This window comes from Dicentrarchus labrax, unplaced genomic scaffold (genome assembly GCF_905237075.1).
Source record: "Dicentrarchus labrax unplaced genomic scaffold, dlabrax2021, whole genome shotgun sequence".
Lineage (NCBI taxonomy): Eukaryota > Metazoa > Chordata > Actinopteri > Moronidae > Dicentrarchus > Dicentrarchus labrax.
In genome coordinates, this window is record NW_026136720.1 from 26,473,806 (window position 1) to 26,493,241 (window position 19,436).

The 19,436-nt window shown below is 41.7% G+C and overlaps 1 protein-coding gene across 4 annotated transcripts in view; it reads left to right on the forward strand.

Annotated features, from left to right (window-relative positions):
• Positions 1-19,436, forward strand: part of bcar1 (BCAR1 scaffold protein, Cas family member) — a 105,648-nt gene that overhangs the window by 19,859 nt on the left and 66,353 nt on the right. For 3 of the 4 annotated variants that reach the window (XM_051383157.1, XM_051383153.1, XM_051383154.1), the window contains exon 2: positions 8,034-8,102. The exons of the other annotated variant lie outside the window; for it this stretch is intronic. In XM_051383157.1, coding sequence (XP_051239117.1) covers positions 8,034-8,102 — 69 coding nt within the window. The remainder of the gene's footprint in view (positions 1-8,033; positions 8,103-19,436) is intronic. 4 annotated transcript variants of the gene reach the window in all.

The window sequence follows — 19,436 nt, forward strand, 5'->3', positions numbered from 1 at the left end:
ATCAATTTTTTTTTTAATTACATAAAAACAATTTAGGCCTTTCTTGCAAAAGTAATGTTATTTTTATTTGCCTATAACGGTGTGAACAGACTCTTAAAAATCATGGAAAATCCATAATGATAACTAGATGCTAACTAGAACCTGGAACCTAGCTGAGATATTGGAGGTGTGCAAGCATATCACCTGCAGCTCTTCATATAACAGCTCACTGTGGCTGCTCCTTCTTGTTCCATTACTTCCTGCAATTTTTTTAACTGATCCACTGTCAAAAAATGTCAAAAATGAAGTTAGATAGATAGATAGATAGATAGATAGATAGATAGATAGATAGATAGATAGATAGATAGATATACTTTATTGATCCCAAGCAGGGGAAATTGCAGTGACGCAGCAGCATTACACACAGTAAAAACACAATGAAGTAAAGAGAACAACCTAGACATAAAAAAAGCAATATAAAATGCAATATGAAAAATGTATAAAAATGTATAAAAAAGCAGTATATTTGTAGTGCAAAGTAAAAATATAAGGTGCAGTGAACAGATTATGTAAAAACATATAAGGTGCTTGGATGCTGTATTGTTATGACCAGAGTTTTAGCTGTTATTGTACAGTGTGATGGCATGTGGCAGGAAAGATTTCCTATATCTGTCCCTTCGACAGCGGAACTGGAGCAGCCTGTGAGAGAAGGTGCTCCGCTGTCCGACCACTGTGTGATGGAGAGGGTGCTGATCATTGTCTATGATGGATAACAGTTTATTCAGCGTTCTCCTCTCCACCACGGACTCAAAAGACTCCAGCCTGAGACCAAGTACAGAGCCAGCCTTCTTGATGATTTTATCAAGTCTGTTGGTGTCGCTGGCTCTGATGCTGCTGCCCCAACACACAGCAGCAAAGACAATGGCGCTGGCAACAACCGACTGGTAGAAGATCCCCAACATCTTGCTGCACATGTTGAAGGATCTCAGGTTCCTCAGGAAATAGAGTCTGCTCATCCCCTTCTTGTACACTGCCTCGGTGTTAGATTTCCAGTCCAGTCTGTTGCCAATCACCACTCCCAAGTATTTGTAGTCCTCCACCTCCTCCACCACCTCCCCCCTGATCCTCAGTGGCTGTGAAGGCATCCTCTTCTTCGACTCGAAGTCGAGTTGTTTTGTTTAGATGAACAGCGTCAAGCTTACTAATACACAAGTTCCTGTAAAGACTACTTCAACCAGTTAAATTGTTTTAATGTGAAATAATATATTTGCATTAGCAGTAACTCAATATTGCTATCCAGGTATTTTTCCACAGATACCTAGTTCGTAATACTGTGAATATATAAATATTGAAATACTTCAGTTGCCATTCAGCAGGCCGGATGTAGCCTGCGGGCCACGAGTTGAATACCCCTGCCCTATAGGATGATATTTTACCTGGGCAGCTGTCATGTTTTTCCCAAATTAAATACTAATATCTCAACTGGCTTGAAAAACAGTGCATATAGCTAGAAAACATTACGCCCCCAGACCCCCCTAGGTTTTGGCTTAACCCCTTGAGTGAATTGTTACATATAGCATTGATTGTTGTTTCATATGTATTAGGGATGCACCAATATGAAAATTTTGGCCGATACCGATATCCAATATTAATTTTGCTGTTATGGCCGATAACCGATATTTACCGATATCGATATATGTTTTTTTTTAAAGTTTCTGAGATGATAAAATTTAGTACAGACTGAAAATCATGCAAACTGAATTTTTGAATGTCTTCCTTTATTTTCAGAACGTATTTTACTTCCAAATAACAAAGTTACAGGGCTACCATAAAACATAAGTAACCAACCTTTACCACTTATCAAACATGCCAGTATTCATGGCAACATGTTTTCAACTCTCTCCAGTTAAACTCAAATCTGTGAAAAAGGCTAAATCAAAATATCCAAAACATGTCCTGACTGTTAGTGCATATTTTTTCAACTTGCACTGTAATTTTCCATATAGCAAACATGCAGTCAAATGCGCCAGCGATGGCGACCCCCGTATGCGATCCTGCAAACTCTTGCGCATGTAAAACAGCTCTCTTCATTTCAAAGTTTCCATCAATCCACTGAGCAGTAAGGCTCAACATACTCATCTGATTTACGTCCGAACTCCATATATCCGTAGTGAAGCTAATGTCAGTCACACTGTCCAACAGTTTGTGGATATGCGTGGTCACGACTTCGTACAAAGCAGGGAGGGAGACTTCGGAAAAGTAGCGCCGACTTGGCAGGCTGTAGCGGGGTTCAATATGCTCTATCAACCGCCGAAATCCTCGGTCCTCCACTATGGAAAATGGCTGGTTGTCAAGAGCAATCATTTCCATTACCTTGTTGGTTATTGACCTGGCTGATTTGCGCTGCCTTGGAATTCCTTGGTCTGGTCGAGTACCCCCTGTATGGGCCCCCCCCCCGCCCCTCTTTTTTTTTTTCCCTGGGGGGAAAGATTAGAAACTTTTTTCTCTTATTTTTTTTTTGGTTTTTTTGGGGGGGGGTTTTTTAAAAAAAAAATAATATTATATGACTTGACGCGGCATCCTCCTCGCATTACCTCGACTTTGCAGGTGTTGCATACTGCTTTTCGAGTGTCTTCTTTTGACACCGTGAAAAACGCCCACACCGCTGACAGTTTTTCTCCTCTTCAGTTTAACATCCCACAATCCTGTGCTGCCACTGTCGCGTGCCCAAACAAATACACATGGCCAAATCCCCCTCCCCCTCCTTCTCCCTCTCCCGACACACAAACAGCAACTAGAGGATATACATCGGTTGTGGATATCGGCCCAATTTTACTCATCGGACCGATGCCGATATGTTAAAAAATCATCGGCCGATACCGATATTAATGCCGATATATCGTGCATCCCTAATATGTATCTTGGCTCGTTGGCAATGCACATCCCTACTATGGTTGTGTGAGGTTATTGTTTTATTGTTAATATTGGATTTTTATTATCATCATCATCATCATCATCATTGTGACAAAGTACTTTGATGAAGGAAGTTTTTACTTGCCGCCGTCGCCAAGTGCTTGCTCATGGTGGGAACTGTTGGGTCTCTCTAAATAATTTTATGTTTTTTTATTTTTTTATGTTATGAGTATGGTCTAGACCTGCTCTATTTGATAACTCTTGTTATAAATTGGTGCTATACAGATAAATTGAATTGAATCTGGTATTTAACTTCTGGACTAGCCAAAACTGGTTATTTTATCTATAAGCATTTACATAAAATGTACTATATCATGACATAGATCTGTAATTTGAGATAAAAGGATATACTGAGAGAGATTATTATATACATAATGCCCATTGTGTGTGTTTGTGTGTGTGTGTGTGTGTGTGTGTGTGTGTGTGTGTGTGTGTGTGTGTGTGTGTATCTCAGTAAGCTCTGGTTACCTGTGTAGCCAAACGTTGGAGGCACTGTGGCTCAGTGGAGACGACATAAGTAGAGTGAAGCTTTTAGCACAGAGATTTTCTGCTGACTGCTCTAGTAATAGCACTGCACATTAGCTTCAGATGTTACATTCATTAGGACGGTGTGTGTGTGTGTGTGTGTGTGTGTGTGTGTGTCCTGTATACGGGCACCTCACCGCTAATATTTGTAACAATGGACAGTGAGAGAGAGGAAGACATAAAAAGATGGCGTACAATATGTGTCTGTGCTGATAGAATGATGACTTAGTGAAAACACACTGAGTCAGCGTGCTGGCAAACACTTAGTCAACATTATGTTACACACACACACAATCAGAACTATACTCCGTTGAGACTTGACTTCTGTAATTATGTGATGTTTTAAGTGATGTTTCTGGACAAAATCAATGCATATGTGTCATGGAACTGCATACTGTAATATATAGCAGGACTGAACTGGACTGTTAAAGGGACTTTATACCGTGTTTCAGCTGGTTTTGCACCAAGACCAGCATTTTGGATGAATTCACCAAACCTACGTCCTGCCCCATTTTGCTCCAATAACAGTAGAGCAAGCCTCGGTTAGAACCTCATTCAACTTTCTCCTTACCTGTACTTGCTGTGTGCTCAATGACTGTGTCTAAAGCACACATTATACTCTTTGCATCTGTGTCAAGAGGGCCTAACATACATTTCACTATCTGTTTGTGAGAGTCAGCTTCCAGCTCAAAATATATGTATATAAATATATAGAATAAACTGAACAATATCCGTCCCTTTACTCCGTGCCTACAAAGTACAACACCACAACAACATCACATTCTCTCGGATCTTGGAAATCAACTCTTTGTAGTGTTGAGAGTTCTATTTCATTCTTCCTAACCGCTGCAGACAGTGGAAATCCAGGTATCACATACTGTCTCTCGCTGTTATCCAGAATTCATAGAACCGTGGTTACATACATTTATTGTTTGTAATTTGTAATAAGAAAAAGGAATAACATGCGACCAACGGTAGGGTTGCAGTTATACGTGAGTGTTTTAGATTTGGAGTTTAATAGATGTTTTCAATATGTGAATGGAGAGTTAAAAGCTAAAAGAAGCTAAAACATGATTTTGCTCTTTAAGCTCCTGATTTAAGAATTGTACCACTCTGTCTCTATATTCAGTAGCCTGCACAGACAGCATTGCTAAAGTCAGCTTCTTCTATCTTAGGTAGCATTTCTAACAGAGAGTTAAAGTGCTGCTCCACATTGCTATATTTTCTGCATTGAGCCTTTCTTTCACCTACTGTTCTTACTAATGAAATCTGATCCGACCACTTCCGTGAGACATATTTTAGTTGCTGGGGATCATGGAGAGTCTTTGGTAGGTACTGGAATAAAAAAAATCTAATCTAAACTATAAAGACATAACTGAAACTCTGAATGACCTCTTCACCATTTCAAATAAGTCAAATCTTTAGTTTTAAAGCTGCAGTAGGTAACTTTTATAGAAATTACTTTTTGTCATATTTGCTGAAACTTTCACTATATCCTGACAGCTACCGATGTTGGGAATGATACTCAAAAATCGACTGTCTTCAAGCATCCAACCCAAAGTGTCTTTCTGTCTTTCTTGGCTCTAATTGGTTGTATAACAAAAAGTTATTTCTATAAAACGTACCTACTGCAGCTTTAACCTGCGTCAGATATATCCCAAATTCACTTCAATTGGCTTCACACCAGTTGATAGAGCCGTTCATTATGAGTTAGCTCTCATGGGCTGTGCAAAATTGTGTCACATCCTGCATTCACGTCACTGAAGCTCTCATTTAGTTCTGGGAAAAGTACACTTGAAAAACGTTGACAGCCAAGCAGGGTTGTGTGAAAATGGCTTGAAATTAGAATGTAGATTTAAATGGGAAACAGTGTAGTGGTTTCAGTAGCTGTTGTATCTACTTCCCAAGAAGGCCATTTCCTTAACAAGCTGCTGGGATCTGTTAGGAGGCCCACTGGGAAGCAGTCAATGTGCACTGATCACAACACACAGGAAACGAAGCATTCCTTTGGCCAGACAGAAGAGGAAGTGGGACATATGCCAGACTGCACCGTGCGTGTGTGTGTATGCAGACAGAGAGAGGTGAAGAGAAGGAATAAGACAGGCCAGACTATGCATGCACCACTTCTGCGGTGTGTCTGTTGGATTCTGTGTATTCGTACATCTCTCAAACACATTCTTGACCTCGCTGGAGGAGTGTAGCAGTGAAATTAGGTCAGGATTATTTCAGCTCACATTACAGTACTCTCCCAACAGGCCTTATGTAAGAAGAGGCTGACTTCCTCAAACTGTTATATCTTCAAAATAGGTCCCCACACATACAGTAGGTTCAGATTCTGCCTACTGTACTGTATATATCCTCTCTGCTTTACTCCAGACACTGGTGGAGGGTTAAACTCTTGGTATCAGATGGTCAGTCTGATCCACAGCAAGATTTTGTATCTCATCGACTACTGGCCAGATGTCATGGCATTTAGTACAGATATTCATGTTCCCCAGAGGATGAATCCTAATGATTTTCACGATCCTGACCTTTCCTGTGGCTCAGATCAAAATGTCAACTGTGCACATAGGCTGGATTGCCATCATAATTGCAGTGGATGTTCATGATCCCCAGAGAATGAAGACTATTGATTTTGATGAGTATGCCTTAAGTACAACATATCTTTTAATCTAATGGACAGATTGTCATGAGAGCTGCATATCTCAGTCATGGCAGGCTTTGTGGTGATTTGGGGAATGCAGGAAGTGCTGCATTAAAAATGCACTGACAGATTTTTAGCCACTTGGGGGCAACAGAAAAATCTGAAAACACAACACTGACATATCACCTCATAAAGTTGTTATAATGATCATGTTAAGAAAGTTGCTAACATTGAGTGACTTGAGTATTTATTGAGATTCATGCTCGTGTCAACCTGGTAAATGTACTGTAAGTCCAATATTTACTCTCCTTTTAGCTCTGTTTTTGTTCTCCACCAACTCCTGGTATGTCTCTTTAGCTGACAAATGCTCCACTTTGTTCACCAGGCAGCGATAACACACATAATAGATGAACTGACAGCATTGTGCATCTGTGTGATCTGATCTACCAACCAGCACTTAATTTAGTGAGAAATCTTAATTATTGAAACTGTCCGCTTCTCATTCCCGCAGTTTTCTCCCACAAATAGTGCAGCTAACAGAGGCTGAAAAGTTTGTACAGAATACACTTTATCTTTATATTAATTCAGTGTTTCCTCTAGGATTTTTTTTAGCAGCAGCAGCAGGCCCGTCCAAACACCCTCCCCCCACCCGTATGAAACAGAAGTGACACTTGGCTGCGACACAAACAAATATATTTACCGTTTTAATGTTTCCAGATGTTTGATATCAGGACATTGTGAACGACAAGTTGAACGTTGTCCAATTAAACGTTTTGACAATAAGCTACATCAACACAACAGTATGTGGAGTTAAACTGGACAGCCCCAATAACCTCTGAATAGTTCTACTTGTTGTTAAATTGCAATGTGAGCGGCAGCCAGCGGGGGTGCATTATGTCGGCAGGATCATTTAAAAGGCAAACCGTGACTACATTGTGCGTCTGCCCCATTTCTGATACCATGGCGGCAGAAATTTAACAGCCCCGCTCCAAAATCAACATAGAGGAAACACTGTAATTATATTGATGTCGAATTGACAACAAGACTGTCAACATATGACATCCTTTAACTTGTGCTCTAGAGTTACGTGTTATTATGTTAGGAATTGTTCAAATGTTATATTTCTTTGGCGCAAGAGGCTTTTTTAGCTTAATTCAAACTGCTGATTTTTTAAATGTTTTGTCACCACTACAGAAACACTAGGTAACTGCTAAAGAATGATAAGACTGTCTAACTTTGACTGCTGTTAGTTATTAGTTTGATTAATTATGTATTGATTACTGACTGGCTGGCGGATCAGGCTGATTATCAGTTTATTGTACACTTTTTCTTGTGTCAGGATGCTGTAAATGTTTTTTTTAAACTTCTTTCCTTAAACATGATGTGCTTGTTATTAAGGGTGACTCCTGATTAGTGACCCCCTAGTGTTGATCAGTCACTTAGTGTAAAAAAAACCCACCACTTCTTCATGATGCCTGATTACAAGACAGATAACTGTGTAGTGTGAACAGTTAAGTGACCTGCTGCTGGAAACCAGGTTAATGAGTGTGTACTTTGTGGGACATTAGACCAAAACAATGAGCTGAAAGACACTAAAAAGCTCTGTAGGGCTGAGGGGAGCTGCATTATTCTCTGTGGGTTCATCACTAGAAGTGATACCTTACATGACTGACATCATCACTGACATGATAACATGACTATTACACATAGCCATGTTATTCATTGTTTATATACACAATAATGCTTTAAATTCTTAAAGCTGTGCTAAGCATTATTTTGTAATGATGAGATGCTATAAAGATCAGAATCTGTTAAAATAGTGAGACACTGCAATAGTTTTGTTGTGTAGTTCATTTGATCAAATAAATCTTTATTTTTCCTTTCCTCCTCTCTTTTTCCCTCTTCCATTCAGTTCACTTCCAGTCTACTGACCTGGCATGAGAGGACAGTAACCTACCAAAGCCATCTACTGTCAAATGAGGTGATATTTTAGGCATTAAGAGATTGCTAGTTGTGGAAAAATGTAATTGAGTCATGTCATGTCATCAGCAAGAACTGTATAGAGAAACATTTAGCTAGCAGCAGTTTAAATGAACATTCAATGAATTCTGATGGCTTCTTTGTTAATAGTGTGAATGGATATTTAGATATGAATGAATTTCAGTCAGCCTACTCACATTTGAAATGTTTATTAGTATAGCATATTTAGATTTTGGCGTCTAGGCTCCGACCTCATCACTCCCCGCAGATATGTTTACGTAAAGATATTGGGGAGTGATGAGCAAATACCTTAAACCCTAGCCAGAGCCTACAGGTTGATGCTGGGATGGTGGTGGGGCTTACAGCGCAGCAGGCAGCAATAGCTTACAGAACAGCAGCGATGTGATGCAAGGCAACGCGGCATTGACAGAGCAGAGGGAGAGCTGGGAAATTGTGCAGTTTAAATAGACCGCCAGATTGGAAGGGAGCGCTTGGTTAGTGATTATGGAGTGAGGCATGTCGTGTGTATATCAGCGCAGCTTGAGTTGACTACTTGAACTAGCTCGCAGGCTTCGCTCCATGTATGAAAAAACATCACAATTCTTCCTTCAGTGTCCTCTCCCTCTGGTCTATTACAATAATGTAGGTCAGTCATGTTACTGTGCACCTCATCCAAACTGACATGTTGTTTACTCCTCCCTTTCATCCTTCAATTCAGAAACTCTAAATACTATCTATTTATTTCAGATAGGCTGTGTGTATTAAAGAATTGTGCAAATAACAATAGCAACAAATAATAACAAAAATGTACTGTACTGCTTGTTGTACTGCATACAGTTGTTTGTCATATAGAATACTCTTGAAATGAAAATGAAAGACACATTAATCAAATCTGGACCACTGGAGATAGGAAGATTACTGCTTGTCCTGTTAGTGACACTAGACTCAATTGACCCCTTCCTAAGTCCTGCCCATTTTTGCTTTGTGCTCCAATAACAGTCGAGCAACCCTTCGTCAGAACCTAGGGGAACTTTCTACTTTCCTGTACTTAGTGTTTCCCACAGGATTTTGTGAGACTTTGGTGGGGGCATGCTCCCCCCGGAAGATTTTTTTTTTTACATTTGGAAGTTAAATGCATCAATCTGGTGCACTTTGAAAGCAAAATTAAGAGGCTAGATCTATGAAGAACTGTGTGCTCTTGTAAACAATTTAATCATAAATACATTGGTTGTAAAGATATGAATGGTGAAAACACAAAATCAACTAGAGCATACATCTGAGCCATCAAATAAATTAAGCAAAAGTGGTTACCTGTGTTGAACTAGTTTATTTTTTAGCAAATAAAATAATAAATAATTAAACTGTAAGCTAAATAAATAATAAATTGGATTTGGAGGGTACATCATCAATTCATTGTTAGTTGCAGCCTTAAGGGGAGACATGGTAGGCAAAAACATTTTGGGTTATTTTGTCTTCTTTCAGACTAGTGGAAAGAAAACATCCAAAATACACATTTCTACAACTCTCCCTACATCCCTATTTACAAACTTTGCACCCTGAATTTGGACATTTAATTTTCCTGGGCTTTGAAAAAAACAGTTCTAATGCCCTTTGGTAGTTAAATTCCTCTGGACTCGGCCCATTGATGGAGACCCTCAGGCAGCCAGCCAGGTGCTCTCCTTGCAGCCTGTTATGAATGTCTGATTTCACCTGAAAATGAAGGTAACTACAATTAGCCAAATGAATGAAAATATTTTGAGCACAATAACGTTAGTGTTACGTCAACTTTATTAACAAAAATAGCCTGACGTTACATGGTGAGGCAACTTGCTCCTCAGATGCTGAAAATATGAAAATACAAGGCTCGCGGGGCTCTCGTCCGCGACGCCTTGTAAACGTTAAGTTAACTTACGTTGTCAGAGCCGCTGGTAATAACAAAGATTCTCTATATACATTTATACTTTCTGAACAGTCTCTGGTGATAACATTAACGTTAGATAATTAGCTAACGTTAGCTAGCTAGATATAACGTTACATACTTTTTTACGGCAAGCAGCCGGATATATCAGTCGACTGACCGCTAACATCGCTACCTAACGAACGTTAACGTTAATTATCAATAATAAACTTTTGCAGTAACGTTATCTGTTTGCTGTCGTACATTGATCAGGAACTAGTGGATACTTTTTTTTTTTTCTTTCTTTTTTGTTAACGTTTCTTACCTCAAACGATGTGGTGTCCTAAAATGCCTTGACGTCTCGGATGCTGTCAGGTAACTTTATATATTCCAGTGCGAGCGTGTGTGTGTATGAGTGTGCGCACGCCGCGTACAGCAAGGGGGGGGGGGAGGCAGAGCCGACTGACTGGGAGTGAGAGATGCTTTGCTGAAGCAGCGGCACAAAACACAAGTTACAGATCTTTTATGTTATTATGAGAAGTGTAAGAATTTTTTTCTGTTCATTCTGAGACTGTGGCAGGACACAGGACAAATTAGACCATGGCGGGCCGCCACCGTCTAAGTAATTAATGGGAAACACTGCTGTACTTAGATATGCTATGTGCTAGACTAATCTATAGCCCTATTCGCACGGGACTAGTATTACCTGGGGACCTCAAGTAATTTGTAATAATTGTGGAGGTCGTCTGTGATCTTAATCCCGTGAGAATCTGCCATGTCCGTAATTTGTAAGTAAAAATTCCCCCACAAATTACCTACCATATTTCGCCAAACACAGAGGTCATGTGATAATATTAGTCCCGTGTGAATCGGCATGTCTGTGATTTGGGGTCATTTTTATTTATTTTTTTAAGGTTTTTTGTATCTTCCTTTTTCCCGGTTGAGAATTATGGAGGCTGTGTTGGCACTTATAAATTAAAGTTTTGACAGCATTTTGGGTGCAAATTCAGGAGGCTCATCTAGGTTCACAGCATAGAGACCCATTCGCAGAAAGAGCAAGCTCAAATCCATTAGAAGAGCAGAATCTTGAAAGATGATTAGATGGATTACATGCATGGCAGCATGCGGTAAGGAACTTTTCTCTATCTTTTAACAGGCTCACCAGTTATTATTATATTAAAGATATCCATATCTAACCGTTGTGCTGCTCCAAGGAGGGCTCCGGTGCGAGCCTTGACATCAAATCCGGGGGATAATGTCAGTAAATTCAAGTTAAAACACCGACTTTGCTTATCCCATGCGAATGCGCCGCACGAAACACAGACGTGGTGGGGTAATTACTAAATCACATGAGGTTCCCAGGTAATACTAGTCCCGTGCGAATAGGGCTTAAGTTGAAAAGACAACCACATCTTGAAGATGGATAAAAGATAAAAGAGATATAAGTTTCCTAATGTTAGTAAAACGTTAGCTAACTGACTAAATAATGATTTCTGTAAATTAGGTAGCTAGTTAGGTAGTGTTTTTCTGACATAAAGGCTGTGTGTGTGTATATATAAAAACTTCCCTCTCACCCTCTTGAGGTGGTATCTGTGTCATCCTCAAGCTCGGGTCCTCTACCAGAGGCCTGGGAGTTTGAGGGTTCTGTGCAGTATCTTAGCTGTTCCTAGGACTGCGCTCTTCTGGACTGAGGCTTCTGATGTTGTTCCTGGGATCTGTTGGAGCCACTCCCCCAGTTTGGGGGTCACTGGCCCGAGTGCTCCTACTACCAAGGGGACCACGCTCGCCTTGACCTTCCACATCTGCTCCAGCTGTTCTTTCAACCCTTGGTACTTTTCAACCTTTTCGTGTTCCTTCTTTCTGATGTTGGCGTCTGCTGGTATGGCCACATCTATCACCACCACCTTCTTCTGCTCCTTGTCTACCACCACTATGTCTGGTTGGTTAGCCAGGACCTGTTTGTCAGTCTGGAAGCTGAAGTCCCACAGCACCTTGGCCCTGTTGTTCTCAGCCATCTTCTGTGGTGCGGCCCATTGGGATTTGGGTACTTCTATTCCATACTGGGTACAGATGTTCCTATACACTATTCCAGCCACTTGGTTGTGTCTCTCCATGTACGCTGACCCGGCTAGCATCTTACACCCTGCTACTATGTGCTGGACTGTCTCAGGGGCATCTTTGCATAGTCTGCACCTTGGGTCAGATCTACTCTTGTAGATCTTGGCCTCTATGGCTCTTGAACCTAGGGCCTGTTCTTGTGCTGCCATGATCAGTGCCTCTGTGCTGTCTTTGAGTCCAGCCTTTTCCAGCCATTGGTAGGTCTTCTCGATATCAGCCACTTCTTCAATTTGGCTGTGGTACGTGCCATGTAGGGGCTTGTCCCTCCAGGTTGTCTGCTCCTCTTCCTCTGCACTCTTATCGTGTTTCTGTTGCCTGAGACATTCACTTAGCAGTTCATCCTTTGTGGCCATTTTTCTGATGTGCTCTTGGATTTTTGATGTTTTATCCTGGATAATGGCCTTGATGCTCACTAGTCCTCGGCCTCCCTCTTTCCGCTTAGCGTACATTCTCAGGGTGCTGGATTTGGGGTGAAACCCTCCGTGCATGGTGAGGAGCTTTCTTGTCTTATTATCTGGGGCCTCTATCTCCTCCTTTGGCCAGCTTATGATCCCAGCAGGGTATCTGATGACTGGTAGTGCGTACATGTTCATGGCTTGGATCTTGTTCCTGCCATTCAGCTGACTTTTCAGGACCTGCCTTACTCTTTGGAGGTATTTGGTTGTGGTTGATTTCCTTGCGGCTTCCTCATGGTTTCCATTAGCCTGTGGGGTAGCAAGGTACTTGTAGCTGTCTTGGATTGTTGCTCCACTTCGGAATTGGTACCCGTAACCACTCTTTGTGATGATCTGACTGAGGAGGTTCAGGCCTATGCAGAACAGCAGTGGTAATAGCGCATCTCCTTGGTATATGCCGCATTTGATGTTGACTTGGGCAATTGGCTTTGAGTCGGCTTCTAGGGTTGTCTTCCACATTCTCATCGAGTTCTGGATGAAGGCCCTTAGGTTCCTGTTGATCTTATACAGTTCCAGACATTCCAGTATCCACGTGTGGGGCATTGAGTCGTAAGCTTTCTTGTATTCAATCCAGGCAGTGCACAGGTTGGTCTTCCTGCTCTTACAGTCTCGGGCGACTGCTCTATCGACCAGTAGTTGGTGCTTGGCTCCTCTGGTGTTGCTACCAATTCCCTTCTGAGCCCTGCCCACGTATTGAGCTACATGCTTACTCATCTTAGCCGCGATGATGCCTGACAGGGCCTTCCATGTTGGGGAGAGACAGGTTATTGGCCGGTAGTTGGATGGGATGGGTCCCTTCTGAGGGTCCTTCAGGATTAGGACCGTCCTGCCCTGGGTTAGCCACTCTGAGTGGGACCCATCCCTTAGCAGCTGGTTCATCTGTGCTGCTAGGCATTCATGGAATGCTGTTAGCTTCTTCAGCCAGTAGGCATGGATCATATCGGGGCCTGGTGCTGTCCAGCTCTTCATCTTTGACACTCTTTCTTGGATATCTGCCATTGAGATGGTTACTGGTTCTTGTTCTGGGAGGTTGCTGTGGTCTGCTCTTCGGTCCACTAGCCATTGGGCATCTGGGTTGTGTGATGCCTCTTTTTCCCATATGGCCTTCCAGTATTCTTCCACCTCAGCTCTTGGTGGGTCTGACCTGTTGTTATTTCCTCCCTGCCACTGAGAGTACACCTTGGCTGGTTCAGTGGAGAACAGCTTGTTTATTCTCCTGGCCTCTGCCTCCTTGGTGTATCTCTTCAACCGGGTGGCCAGTGCTGTTAGTCTCTGTTTGGCAGTTTCGAGTTCTTCAGGTATGGAGAGCTTGGTATATTTCCTGGGTGCCCCTTTATTCACCATGTTGCCTTTCTGTAGCTCTGCTAGCTGGCTAACTTCTCTCCATGTTGCCCTTATCTTGGCCTCTAATTGTATTCTCCATGGTGGATGCTGCCTGTTATGGTTTGAGCCCATCTTATATCCAAGCATTTCTAGGATTACTGTTGCTGTACTGTGTATCAGCTTATTGGTCTCAATGATGGTTCCCGTAGGGATTGTTGTTATTGCAGCATCACATCCACTAGCAGATCTTCTGAAGGTACTTAACAAGTCAGCTTCGGTATTCGTCGGGGTTCCCAGGTTTCTAATTCTAATTAAAATTAGTTTCTTATATATATATATATATGTTAATTTATATGTCACATCTTAAGTTAGTAAAACACTAGCTAACTAGGTACTCCATCAGTCGTTAGCTAACTTGCTAGAGAATGTACATCAATCATTAGTCAACAAGCTAGCTCACCTACCTCAATCGTTAGCTAGCTAGTTATATCTGAAAGCTAATGTTTTTTTTTTAAGTATATTTTTTGGGCTTTTATTGCCTTTTATTATAGTGACAGCTAAAGGCAGACAGGAAAGGGGGGCAGAGAGAGAGGGGATGACATGCAGCAAAGGGCCGCAGGTCGGATTCGAACCCTGCAGCAAGGACTCAGCCTCGGTACATGAGTATCCAGGCGCCCTGAAAGCTAATGTTAGCAAAACACTACCTAACTAGCTAGTTAAATTCAAGTGTAAACTGATCGTGACGTCACCCACTCGTCCGTAGCAGGACCTCAGCGCTACCTAGTTTGACAGTTTGATCTGAGTTTCGTGCACTGAGCTGAACAGACTCACTAAGAGTGACCTGTCAATCATAAGGTAGCCACGCCCAAAGGCATACATGGGTTTATAGTCTGTTTTACTCTAAATAGGACCATCATTTACTAAATGAACATTATAATGTATGAAGAAGACTGAAAACTAGAGATTGAGACCTTAAACACATTAGGAAACTGTTTACTGAGCTAATAAATCAAGTAATAAGTTAAGTAAGCTAATTTCGCCATTAGATGATATCGTTTTTTATTGCAGCCAATGGAGCACCCCCTGCTGGCCTTTACATAGAATGCAGGTTTAAGACACTTCTGCATTGGCTTCACTTATCTGACCTGGAAGCTGTGTCCATTATATATTCTATCAGTGATTAAACTACATAAATCACTGGCAAACTAGCCAGCTAATCTACATCAATCATTTGTTAACTACCTAGCTAATCTACATCAGTTGTTATTTAGCTAGTAAACTGACATTTTGCTAACATCATCTACCTTATATGTGACTATAAGTGGTTGCTCTGTTTATCACTCACTGCTAAAGGTATAGAACACAATGAAAAATACAATTATTTTATAATAGTGGAACAAACTGAGCTTCATAGTGAAAGACCAGCTTTATTGGTCTTGACTGAGGGCTCTATATTTCAGAAAATAGCATTTTCAGGTGTAATTAAAGAACAAATTTCCTGTTATAATCTTGCACCCCCACTTTTAACTATAACTAGGCGGTCATTATTCCTATCACATCATTCATAAAGCTAATGTAAAGTTCATCACCACTGCAATACCCCTAAACGACCAGCAGAAAAATCACTTAAGTCTAGACTTTGCTTAAAGAAACCAACATAAATTCCCCCTGTTCTTTACTTGTCATGTTCTGGACCAAAGTGTCCGCTGTTGATGAAGGATAAAAAGATTGTTGTGATTAGTAGTAACATGTTACATGCTAAACACCTCAGGCAGATTGTGTAGGAGTCATCAATTACACAATAAAATCCAAGTGAAAATCCATCTGTAATCCACGTAAATCTTTTCTAATATACATATTATGTGGATTCAAGAGCAGCCAGTAGGAGCTGCTGATCAGGCTCCTGTGGGGGCAAAAGGTCACCGATGCAGTTTGATGCTTTGAAACTCATCAGTCGATTATTAATGTCAGCTCTAAAGCTACCAGGCCCCGGGGTGAAGACGCTGCTGCAGCGAGGCTGAGATGATCTTTTCTGTTGTGTTGTTTGAAAGATTTACGGTACTCCAGCAGGAGACAGTGCAGACCAAGGCTGAGTGTTCTGCTGGTCTATATTAAGGCTGAATGCTAATTAGCCTACTCTACTTCTGATGGCCTATAAAAAGACAGCACAGCCTCTGGAGAACTTTGAGGGACTCTGTCCTTCTGCTTTTCCTCTCCTCTGCAATGTGATGGTGTAACTGGATCTGCGTATTTACTGGAGTTAGACCTCTAGTACATCATATAATCCTGATGCTGGCTTTATGTTACAGAAAAAGGGAGGAGCAGTCAGTTTTTCAGACCCCTGTCTAAGTGATATATTTTATGGATGGATGGACAGATTTTTGACAGATTATTTTTTTTCTTGTCATGGTTCTATTAGCACTTTGGTTGTATGAACTTTTCTAATTTTTATTTCTCTTTTTTATTAGAGAGTGAAGGTTCTTTTCTTACTTTAAAAAATAACAATTTCCATTAGTTTTCCTCACATAAATGAATGAAATGCTGAGATATAGGCTGGCTGTATATTTATATATTTTTTACAAAGGTTTTGACTAGGGTTCCATAGATTGGGAACTAGGACTGGGTTGCACCAGCTGTGTGTAAGTTCTCTCCTAAATTATGGTGTAATGTTAATACTAGATGCTTAGTAACTAGTTAGTTTGTAACTAAATCAGCTAATACAATTGGTTGCACCTCGATTACTTGGGGCATTAAATTCTGTATATAGTATAATTCTGTAACATTTTAGGATTTTAGCACTGTATAAATCACAACTTAGTAATTATTTACATTATAACTAGGGTAAGTTTGAACTTACACACAGCTCCTGTAACAGAACAGGCTGCAGTGCTCTAGAGCGCAGGTTCTCTCTCTTTTCCATGCCAGTAGCTCAATACACCTCCCTTGGTGTGGTATTTTGTGTTAAATCTAATGAATTCAAATACAGGTTACAGGCAGTCAGTGTAGTGTTACTACATGTAGTGAATATGTTACAATAAATAAATTAGCCTTCTTCATCCTTGCAGATGTACAAATTTCAGCATAACAAGCATTTCACTATGTTCTAAATGTTAGTGTGTGCTTGGTTAGCTCCTCTCTGGTTGCATTATTGTGTACCATCTGTGTTTGTTTGTGTGGACATGCAGCTGCAGCTAACCTGTGTTATACTGTATGTGAAGATGTGTGTGCTGTGCAACTGCAAGTGTGTGTCCTGCATATGTGTTATCAGCAAATCTAGATCAGTCCAGACTGATTCACTGGCCCTTCGGGCTCGGTTGCCATAGCAACCTCCCTATGTGTGCGTGTATGTGATAGGGAGGTAGGGCCAGATTTCCGCCAATATATGATCTGAAGGTAAGGCTCACTCAGATGCTATGTGTCAAACACTGTCCCGGTCAAATGCACCTCAAGCTCATGTACAGTGATAAAGAATATATTTTAGAACATTCACACAAAGTTCTGCCTGTATGTCTTCTGATGTATGTGCTGTATATTCTGTGGTCCCTCTCTTTGCTCCAGGTGTTGTGTAGAATATTTGACTGCCTGCAGGGGGTGCCACAGGTAGAGGTAGGTCTGACAGCATGGAGTTGAGTAGTGTAACACCAGAGGTCTGCTCTAATAAGGAATTTGATGTGTGAGGAGAGAACAGAATTTGACTAACCAATTAGGGCCCGAGCACTGACTTGCGAAGGCACACATGTCAGTTATGGCACACGTCAGTCATGGTGAAAAACTGACTGTAACTGTACTGACCAATTTTGAAGCAGATCTGATAAATTCTCTAGGAGGAGTCTGCAAAATGCCGGAAATGTTAAATGGACCTGCACTTGTATAGCGCCCTCCTAGTCTTCCGACCACTCAAAGCGCTTTTACACTACGTGCCACATTCACCCTTTCACACACATTCACTCAGTGATGGCAAAGCCCACTAACTCATTCATACAGCGATGCACAGCATCAGGAGCAATTTAGGGTTCAGTACCGAACCGACAACCTTCTGATTAGTGGACGACCTGCTCTGCCTCTGAGCCACAGCCGCCCATCACAGTTTGACATTCGATTCAACCTAGGCAACTTTGACGGCACGCCACAGACACGCCCTTCAACATACAGTCACAAATAGCACAACTTTTAATCAGCAATGTTTTTTGACTGTACTGACCAATTTTTAATAGATCCGATAAATTCACTAGGAGGAGTTCGTTCAAATACAAGGCGAAAAGTTCGCCGAAAGTGAAAATCAAAATCAAAATGGCCGACTTCCTGTGGGGTTTGGGGTATGGGTCCTAGAGGCTTTTCTAGATGGTACGTGAAAAATGTGGGAATCGGACAAAGCGCATAGGAGGAACACAAAAAAGTAGTTTATTGTATTGTATTACTTTACTAATCCCACAACGGGGAAATTTCCTGAAGGAGCTACTCAGGGACCCCACAGTGCCATGTAGGAGGTGAGAGGTGTTTTTTTTTTTTTTTTTTTCTTTCACCCACTTCTTCAATGGAGTCCAGAGGACAGTCCAGGACAGAGCTCGTTCTCCTGATCAGTTTATTGAGTCACTTCCTGTCCCTGTCCGTACTACCCCCTCTCCCGCAGACCACAGCATAGAAGATGACTGAAGCAACCACAGAGTCATAAAAAGTCTTCAGGAGAGCCCTGCACACTCCGAAGGATCTCAGTCTCCTCAGCAGGTGGAGGCGACTCTGGCCCTTCTTGTAGAGAGCATGGGTGTTGTCAGTCCAGTCCAGTTTTTTATTGAGGTGAACACCCATGAATTTATAATTATCTACCACCTCAATGTCCAATCCCTGGATGTTCACAGGGGGGAAAAGTGGGATGTTTTCCTCCTAAAGTTAACGATCCTCTCCTTCGTCTTGCTAGTGTTTAGCTGAAGCTGGTTGAGCTCACACCAGCTGACAAAGTCCCTGATAACAGTCCTGTATTCCAGTTCGTTCCCCTCAGAAACGCATCCAACAATGACTGTGTCATCTGAGAACTTCTGGATATGGCAGTGTGTGGAGTTGTGGGTAAAGTCTGAGGTGTAAAGGGTGAAGAGGAAGGGAGAGAGCACCGTACCCTGAGGGGCGCCTGTGTTGCAGAGCACAACGTCAGACACACAGGGCGGCTGTAGCTCAGAGGCATAGCGGGTCGTTCCTTAATCGGAAGGTTGTGGGTTCGATCCACATGTCGAAGTAGAGCAAGATACTGAACCCGATGCCGTGCATGAATGTGAATGTGTATGAATGTTAGTTTTTGTTCGATGGACTTGGCCATCACTGTGTGAATGTGTGTGAAAGGGTGAATGTGGCACGTAGTGTAAAAGTGCTTTGAGTGGTCGGAAGACTAGAAAGGCGCTATACAAGTACAGGTCCATTTACCATTACCAGTGTTGGAGCCTCACATACTGTGGTCTGTTGGTGAGATAATCTATTGTCCATGCAGCCAGGTGTTGGTCCACTCCCACACTTGCCATCTTCACTCTGAGCAGTGACGGCTGGATAGTGTTGA